The sequence below is a fragment of the Ictalurus punctatus genome, chromosome 17, assembly GCF_001660625.3.
Source record: "Ictalurus punctatus breed USDA103 chromosome 17, Coco_2.0, whole genome shotgun sequence".
In the NCBI taxonomy this organism is placed as follows: domain Eukaryota; kingdom Metazoa; phylum Chordata; class Actinopteri; order Siluriformes; family Ictaluridae; genus Ictalurus; species Ictalurus punctatus.
The window spans coordinates 2,420,895-2,430,894 of NC_030432.2; the positions used below are offsets into that span (position 1 = coordinate 2,420,895).

The 10,000-nt window shown below is 38.9% G+C and overlaps 1 protein-coding gene across 3 annotated transcripts in view; it reads left to right on the plus strand.

Annotated features, from left to right (window-relative positions):
* Positions 1–10,000, plus strand: part of fat3a (FAT atypical cadherin 3a) — a 126,831-nt gene that overhangs the window by 68,174 nt on the left and 48,657 nt on the right. For all 3 annotated transcript variants that reach the window (XM_017491424.3, XM_053687241.1, XM_017491425.3), the window contains exons 3-7: positions 1–40; positions 689–887; positions 5,969–6,030; positions 7,142–7,459; positions 8,961–9,174. The exon at positions 1–40 is cut by the window's left edge and continues 79 nt beyond it. In XM_017491424.3, coding sequence (XP_017346913.2) covers positions 1–40; positions 689–887; positions 5,969–6,030; positions 7,142–7,459; positions 8,961–9,174 — 833 coding nt within the window. The remainder of the gene's footprint in view (positions 41–688; positions 888–5,968; positions 6,031–7,141; positions 7,460–8,960; positions 9,175–10,000) is intronic.

Genomic DNA, 10,000 nt, shown 5'->3' on the forward strand with positions numbered 1-10,000 from the left:
GGTGGTGCCTCAGTCAGCTGCACTGCAGGTCTACATTCAGGTGTGTGTGTGTGTGTGTGTGTGTGTGTGTGTGTGTGTGTGTGTGTATACTTGTGTCTATATGCTACAATGTGTATGTATACGTTATAATGTGTGTGTGTGTGTGTGTGTGTGTGTGTGTAAACTTGTGTCTATATGCTACAATGTGTATGTATACATTATAATGTGTGTGTGTATGCTTCTGTGTATACGCTATAGTGTGTGTGTGTGTATGCTTGTGTGTATACGCTATAGTGTGTGTGTGTGTGTATGCTTCTGTGTATACGCTATAGTGTGTGTGTGTGTGTATGCTTCTGTGTATACGCTATAGTGTGTGTGTGTGTGTGTATGCTTCTGTGTATACGCTATAGTGTGTGTGTGTGTATGCTTGTGTGTATACGCTATAGTGTGTGTGTGTGTGTGTATGCTTCTGTGTATACGCTATAGTGTGTGTGTGTGTGTATGCTTGTGTGTATACGCTATAGTGTGTGTGTGTGTGTGTATGCTTCTGTGTATACGCTATAGTGTGTGTGTGTGTATGCTTGTGTGTATACGCTATAGTGTGTGTGTGTGTGTGTATGCTTCTGTGTATACGCTATAGTGTGTGTGTGTGTGTATGCTTGTGTGTATACGCTATAGTGTGTGACTGTGTGTGTATTTGTTTGTTCAGGTAGAGGATGTGAACGATAATGCCCCGTTGACCTCTGAACCCATGTACCACGCCTCCATCCCTGAGAACTCTCCCAAAGACGTGTCAGTCATCCAGATCCAAGCCCAGGATCCCGACGCCACGGCAACAGAGCCCCGCTTCTCATTTCGCATCGCCAGCGGCAACCCGCAAAACTTCTTCAGCATCAACTCGCGCACTGGTAAGCACACCTGTCAATCAAACACCATGTTGACTGGGATTGGTCGGTTCATCTGTGTGTGTGTGTGTGTGTGTGTGTGTGTGTGTGTGTGTGTGTCATAAGCATGACATTGCAAGTCAATACGGTTGCTGATTGGTCGATCCATTAGCGATGCTCTTGTTTTTACAGCCACAGGCCCTCCACTATTATCCACTGCTGCTTCCCCAGCAGATCCTAATTACACACTTTCTAAAGGTCAGACAGACAGACAGAGAGGGAGACAGAGAGAGAGAGACAGCCAGAAAGATGGACACAAAGAGGTTTACTGTGTGTGAAATTAAACATAAACATACTCTTCACTAGATTACACACACACACACGTATTGCGTATTTTATTAATTTGATATATTTTACTTTCGTTTATATGTTTTAATCGTTTTAGTTTCACAATACTTAATATTATCCTCCTCACTCAGTTCCACTTCACTCCTCTTCATTTCAAGCTTCTTCGTCCCGTGTCGTTTCAATTTGTAGCCGCTTTCTGGTGGTTTATTCATACTTATGCAACCGAGAAACCCGCAGGCCATGTTTAAAGCAGAGTATCTTCTGTATGTTTGCTTAAAAAAAGTTACATCAGTATTTACGCATGTTTACATGAACAAAATGGCTTCCACGCCCATTATTCAGCAACGTATAGAATAGCGCTCGATCCAGCGTGACCTGTTTCTTTTGTGCACTTAAATTAACGAAGCCACAAGAATCTACATTTTTCATTCGAAAGCGCGACCACGGTTTGAAGGATACACTGACCGAGCACTCATCTGCTACACTTATAGCTCGTTTTAACCGTCGTTTGGAATTTTACCCATAAAATATTCAGCCCAGTGTTCCTCCAGATGAGGTGCTGTCTCCTGCGTAGTGTCGTATAGTGTCATATTTACGTATTTAATATCGGTCACGAAATACATTCCGTAGTGATTTTAAATGTATTTACAGCCATGCCATAAATTTCAGCAAGACATATTGTTTTGTTATGTGGAATTCTCAGACAGTGGTGCCGGACTTAGTACTGTTCTTCCTTCGAACTTATATCGTGCAAAAAAAAAAAAAAAAAAAGCGCTTAGGTTTAAAGTCAGAATTGTGTATAATTGAGACACGCCTCTGTTTTAGGAAAACTCCGCCCCCGTGTGCATAACTCTTGTGTAATTTCTGAATAGCGCATTCAGCAACATTCAGGGTGGAATTATGGGATTAAGGAATAATTCTAAATCTTTTTAATATAATAAACTTAGAGTATAAATTCTGAATATTACTACACATATAAATCCTATGATACAATAAATCCTTCAAAACGAATTAAATTCCAAAATATATTTCCAAATTGCTTTTTTTTTTATTTTATAAAATTGATTTTTTTTTTTTTTTAATGGTGGCTAATATATTAATAGAATTCCAGGAATTTTTTCGTTTTACATTATTGAATTATTTTTAATTGATGATTTTCTTTGATCTTTTTTTAAGCACTTCATTTTTTTTTTTTTTTTTTAGTTTAATGTTTATTTTAGGATATTACTTATTTTTTAATTGACACACACACACACACACAGAGAGAGAGAGAGAGAGAGAGAAAGCAAGTTTCTTACACTTTCGCAGCATAGTTGAACACCACACACACACACGCACACACACACACACCTCGAAAGGCATCTATCAGCAAAAACACATTCTTCTATTTCTTCTCCTTTCTATATTATTTTCATTCCTTATTTCTCCCCCTCTCGCTCTATCGCTCCCTCTTGCTCTCTCTCTCTCTTTCACTCTCTCGCTCTCTTTCTTTCTCCTTCACTCCATCTTCCCTCTGACTCTTTCCTCTTTGTCTCTCTTTACTGACAAACCAGTGTTGTGTTGGCAGATTTCATGCATTATTCATCATGACAAGCACTGCGAAGAGAGAGAGAGAGAGAGAGAGAGAGAGAGAGAGAATTACGGTTCTCTGCAAAAACACCTGGCATTCACAGCAATAAATAACTTTAAGTGACGCTGAGGGCAGGAGCCGGAGGTGTTCAGTAGGTTTGCAGGTGCATAATGTCCCCTAATGGACACACACACTCACACACTTTTCTGTGTCTGTATGGTGCAAGGACATTATCCATCACAGTCCTGTTTTTTAACTGGGACTGGAATGTATTTATTTGAGGGCAAATTAAAATGAATCGGGGTAAAATATAGACGCTCCCTAAATGGTACTGTTACTGCTCCTGCTTTACACACGGCCCCTAACATATCTCCAAATCCAAGAAGTAGCATCTAAATGATGGATGGATGGATTAGTTCACCTGAGTGGATGCAGGATGCATGATTAGAGGGTTGGGTGGATGGATGAATTCATGACTATTGGCAGACGGATGGATGGTGAATGGATGGAAGGATGGATGGATGGTTGAATTAATGGATGGGTCAATCGATTGGTGGGTGGCTGGATGGATGAAATAGTTAAATTGGTAGATGCTGGATGCATCATTAGAAGGCTGGATGGATGGATGGATGGATCAACAGATGTATGGGTGAATAGATGGACAGACAGATGAATAGACAGGAGGATGGATGATTGGATGGATGGATGGGTGGGTAGACAGGTGAATAGACAGGAGGATGGATGAGTGGGTAGACAGGTGAATAGACAGGAGGATGGATGAATGGATGGATGGATGGATGAGTGGGTAGACAGGTGAATAGACAGGAGGATGGATGGATGAGTGGATAGACAGGTGAATAGACAGGAGGATGGATGATTGGATGGATGGATGGATGGATGCATGAGTGGGTAGACAGGTGAATAGACAGGAGGATGGATGATTGGATGGATGAGTGGGTAGACAGGTGAATAGACAGAAGGATGGATGGATGGATGGATGGGTAGACAGGTGAATAGACAGGAGGATGGATGATTGGATGGATGGATGGATGAGTGGGTAGACAGATGAATAGACAGGAGGATGGATGGATGAGTGGATAGACAGGTGAATAGACAGGAGGATGGATGATTGGATGGATGGATGGATGGATGCATGAGTGGGTAGACAGGTGAATAGACAGGAGGATGGATGATTGGATGGATGGATGAATGGATGGATGGATGAGTGGGTAGACAGGTGAATAGACAGGAGGATGGATGGATGGATGGATGGATGGGTAGACAGGTGAATAGACAGGAGGATGGATGATTGGATGGATGGATGGATGAGTGGGTAGACAGGTGAATAGACAGGAGGATGGATGGATGGATGGATGGATGGGTAGACAGGTGAATAGACAGGAGGATGGATGATTGGATGGATGGATGAGTGGATAGACAGGTGAATAGACAGGAGGATGGATGATTGGATGGATGGATGAGTGGATAGACAGGTGAATAGACAGGAGGATGGATGATTGGATGGATGGATGGATGGGTAGACAGGTGAATAGACAGGAGGATGGGTGGAGGGATGGGTGGGTAGACAGGTGAATAGACAGGAGGATGGATGATTGGATGGATGGATGAGTGGGCAGACAGGTGAATAAATTAAATATACCAATGAAAAACAGCTAGTTCTTTTTAAAGAACAATGTACTGAAAGTGTGGGATGGATGGATGGATGGATGGATAGATTGATTGATGGATCAAAGGATAAGATATTGGATGAAAGAATAGATGAATTATTGTTGTCAACTATTATTTAGGAAAGCTTCAACTGCTAAATATTTTAGATAGTTAATTCTCTTTCTCTTTCCTCTCCTTTGTCTCCTTCTCTATTTCCCTCACTCCATCTCTTCCCCACTCCCTCCTCTAATATCTCCCTCTCTAATATCTCCTCTTTTCTAGCTCCTTTTCTCTCTCTCCTCTATATCTTGTGGTCTTGCACTCCCACATCTTCTCATCTCTCTTGGTTTTCTTATCCTCCTTTCTGCAATCACCTCTCATCTTCTCCCTCATCTCCCTCGCTCCCCCATCGTGTGTGTGTGTGTGTGTGTGTGTCTGGAGATGAAAGACTCTAAGAATAGTTCTGTGTGTGTGTGTGTGTGTGTGTGTGTGTGTGTGTGTACAGATGTTTCTTCAGTCTTTCAGTGTGTGTGCTTGAAATGTATGACATTAAATAAAATACATCCTTATAGTGCAACTTACCATCTGCACACACACACACACACACACACACACACACACACACACACACTTCATTTGTAATTATGCCACCTGTCCTCACAATGAGATGTTCAAACTCCCACACACTTGTATCACAAGCCTATCTTCTGTGTGTGTGTGTGTGTGTGTGTGTGTGTGTGTGTGTGTGTGTGTGTGTGTGTGTGTTGCTCTTATCATTTCAGCTGTCTGCAATCACTCTTCGCTTTAATTAATATGCTAATGTTACTAGTGCAGCTGTTAAACATAGACAAACACAGACTCCATGATACAGGTGTGTGTGTGTGTGTGTGTGTGTGTGTGTGTGTGTGTGTGTGTGTGTGTGTGTGTTTGTGTTCGGTGCTTTGTCTTAATCGGTTTCTGTTTGTTGCAACCACTTTACTCCCCCCCCACCCCACCCACACACACACATACACACACACAGGTCCAGAGTGGTTAAGAATTGAGCCACTGGTTGCTATGGTGATAAAATCAGGAGTTAAGACCTTTGAACGAGAGAGTGTGTGTGTTTTACTTTCTCTGGAATGAAATTGCTGATAGAACTTAGGCCAAAAACTTTTGAGTGTGTTGTGTTTGTCCTTCATATAGACACACACACACACACACATACACACACACACACACACACACACGCACACAGACACACACAACATTTTGTCTGAACTTTTTTGTATTCTGTTCTGCTCTGTTTGTATTTTGTGGGTCTTTTGTTTGTTTTCTCTATTCTTTTATCTGTTCAGTCTGTTTTGTGTTTGTGTCTTTGACACATTTATCTGTTATATATCTGAACACACACTCAAAGAAACACACGTGTAGGAGGCAAAAGAACTGTGTGTGTGTGTGTGTGTGTGTGTGTGTGTGTGTGTGTGTGTGTGTCTGTGTGTGCATGATTGGTTTTAATTCAAATCTCTGTGTGTTCCAGGTCTCATAACCACGACTGCCAGAAAGCTGGACCGAGAACAGCAGGCAGAGCATGTACTTGAGGTGAAGCGCGCACACACACACACACACACACACACACACACACACACACACACAGACGCACTCTCTTAAGCACATACCCACTCACTTTATCGCACATGCAAGCCCCCATGCTTGATCAGACTCGATTGCTCCATCTCTCTCTCTCTCTCTCTCTCTCTCTCTCTCTCTCTCACACACACACACGCACACACACACACACACACACACACACACACACACACACACACACACACACACAGAATATTAAAGTGAGGTGTAGAAATCCATATTCAGTGGCGGAGGTGACAGATTGCACATTGATTGACTGAAGAGAAGATTGTGTGTGTAACGTAAGTGCATGAGTGTGTGTGTGTGTGTGTGTGAGAGAGAGAGAGAGAGAATATATATGGTGCTATTCAATCAAGAACATTCTCTCTCTCACACTCACAGACACACACACACACACACACACACACACACACACACACACACACATCTTTTTTCCACCATTTTTCCTAATCTGTTTTATACCATCCCTCTCTTCTACAACCCCAATTCCAAAAAAGTTGGGACGCTGTGTAAAATGTAAAGAAATCCTCAGTTTAAACATGTGATATGTTTTCTATGTTCCATTGTGAATAACAGATGGGTTTATGAGATTTGCAAATCATTGCGTTCTGTTTTTATTTACATTTTACGCAGCGTCCCAGCGTTTTCTGGATCGGGGTTGTACTCACTATATTGCATTTTGTATTTCTTTCTTTCTTTCACCTCCATTTATCCATGTATTCTTTTTGTTTTTCTCTCCCGCTTTCGTTCGTCTGTCTGTCCCACCGTCTTCAGCACTCCCCTGGTGTGTGTTTGAGCAGATGGTGCTTGAATGCATCTGTGTTTTAAAATCAATTAAACGACAGGAAAAATTAAACTCGGGTACTGATCCCCTCTGAGGATTTAATGATATGATAATGACATGCGTGTTTATTGGCCCATTGATGGAGTTTAATCACGACTCGGCATGAGCAAATAATAATTTATAACCTGTGCAGGAATATTCAACTTCCGGAGATTTTGTTTTAAGCCAAGAAGCTAGCAAAAACAAAGTGTGTGTGTGTGTGTGTGTGTGTGTGTGTAGGTGACTGTATCAGACGGAGGACCCTCGCCCCGTCACACCACTGTGTGGGTGGTGATTCAAGTCCTGGATGTAAACGATAACAAACCCATTTTCCCAGAGAAACTCTACCAGGTACGTTTACCTGAGCGTGGGCGGAGACAGAGGGGCGGAGCCATCTACCGCATCTTCGCCTACGACACTGACCACGGCCCCAATGCAGAGCTCACCTACAGCATCGTGGATGGCAACGATGACGGCAAGTTCCACATCGACCCCAAGACTGGCCTTGTGTCCTCTCCCAGGAAGCAGTTCCCCGCTGGAACATACGACATTCTCACTGTACGTCACCCCTGACCTTTGACCCCTATGTACCTAGTTTGACCTAACTATTAACATTCTACCCTCTAGAATTTTTCCTTTCTACGAGCCCTTGGTTAAATTTCTGTAGTTGCTACAACTATGTACACAAACAGGAGCTCATTAACAATATTGAATTTATAGATACTTTTTTATTTTATATATACATCTAATATAAATATACTTATATAAAAATACAATTTCTACATTTAGGTAATAAATAGAAATTTGTGAGCACAGTAAATATTTTAAATAAAAAAACAATGATACAAATATAAACAATTAAATAAACTGTCATAATTTAGGTACAAGGCTAATTAAATAGTAGTAGTTTACATATAATGTTGATTTCTAAAAATATAATTATAGAAATGTTCATAGGTATATTACATTATTGTTCTTAAATAGTTGTAGTGTAGTTACAGTAGTTATTGCAGAATGTATTTTATCAATATATAATTATGGAAACACATGTTTACATTAAATAGTTGCAGTTTAGTTACATCATGATGTAATTTACATATATGAAAATGTAAACATATTCATAGTTTTATTAAATACTTAATTAAGCTGTAGGAGTGACGGTAGAATGTATCTGTAGAATGTAACATGCATTAAATGATAGAAATACAGTTATAGTAAATAATTATAGTAATTAAATAGTTGTTGTTTAGCTCCAATAGTCACTGTAGAATACAATTTATACAATAAATATGGAAATGTACATATTTATATGAATAGTTTACATTAAAGAGTATAAAATTACAATTATTGAAATATTCACAGTTATATGAAATCATTGTTGTTATTAAGTAGCTGTAGTTTAGTCATAATAGTTACTGCAGAATGTATTTTATAAATATATAACTATGGGAACATACATGTTTGCATGGAGTATTTGTAGTTTAGTTACATAATGTAATTTATAAAAAGGTATATAATTTTAAAATATTCATAGTTTTATTAAATAGTTATAATTAAGTTGTAGTAGTTACTAGTTATAGTTATAGTAAATAATTATAGTAATTAAATAGTTGTTGTTTAGTTACAGTAGTCACTGTAGAATGCAATTTTTTAAAATAAATATAGAAACGCACACACTTTTTGAATAGTTATAGTTTACTTTAGAGTATAAAATTATAATTATAGAAATGTTCACAGATATATAAATACATGCAGTTTAATAACAGCTGTTAGATCAGAATTTATAAACATAGAATGATATAAATAAATGCAGTTATATAAATAGTTCATATTTAATCATTTATTTTACATTAGAACTTAAAAGTTGGAAATAGTTAGAGTTTAATTAGTGGGTTAAGAATGATCTGAGAAATAGTTTTTAGTGGAATGACATACAGTAGTTTAGTTACGTTTTGAATTTTTGTTCAATTTAGTTTAGTTAAAAAGCTTCCAACGGGTTTCGCGCATTTACAGTGTAGTTACAGGGTTTGAAAGGGTTTTTTTTGACCTTTGACCTCAGGTGAAGGCGGTGGATAATGGCCGCCCTCAGCGCTGGGTGACGGCTCGTTTGCATATCGAATGGATTCGTCGGCCGCCACCGAGCGCCGCGCCGCTGGCGTTCGAAGAGCCGCTTTACAACTTCACCGTCATGGAAAGTGATAAAGTGGCGGACATTGTGGGTGTGGTCTCAGCCCAACAGCAGGGCTCCGCCCCCCTGTGGTTCGACATCACAGGTGAGGAATTTTATGACAAAGATTTAGTAGACAAGTACCGGAACAGGACTTACTGATCTTATATAAAACTTATGTAGAACTTGTGTATAATACAGCTTTGATAGTTTTCACAGTAGGTTGTTATGAACAACGAGGAGACAGACATACTGTACGTGTCTAACTCTTACTGAAGGTTTAAGAAGAACTTATAGTCGAGGTTAAGTTTATTAAATGCTTGCATGCAGATTTTTACAACAGAACACCTAGAGATTACAGTTACAGTTTTGTTAAGAGTTTTTCGATCCAGAATTTATGCGCGACGTCTATTAAAATCGTACTTTTAGACTATTTAAAGACACAATATATCATAGACATTTCGATGTAAATATATTTCTTCAGATTTCAACATTATTAACGTATGTATAGCTTTACTTGATTGTATATATCATGACTGTGTTTTAGGCATGATTTTAGGATCAAATTTTCTTTTTGTCAATTTGTTAAACTTAAGAAAATATTTGGCGAAACCTTTCAGAACAGTATTGGCAATTTGAGGTTTTTGAGTTGAATTTAAACATATTTTGAAAGTTTCTACATAGATTAATTTTTTATTATTGCGCTAGGAGTTTGCATTTTTCTATTATAAGATCTAAAAATATGTATATCTGTATATAAACAGTATTATACATAAATAGAATATACAGCATTTTATCAGCTAAACTTAAGGTTAGCTTTAAGGTTGTTCTTTAGTTATAGTACATACAGTCTTTGTGTAGCATTTATATAACACTTCTGAAAATAGACTTTATAGATATTTAGACTTGTTTTATATATAAATTTACATTTT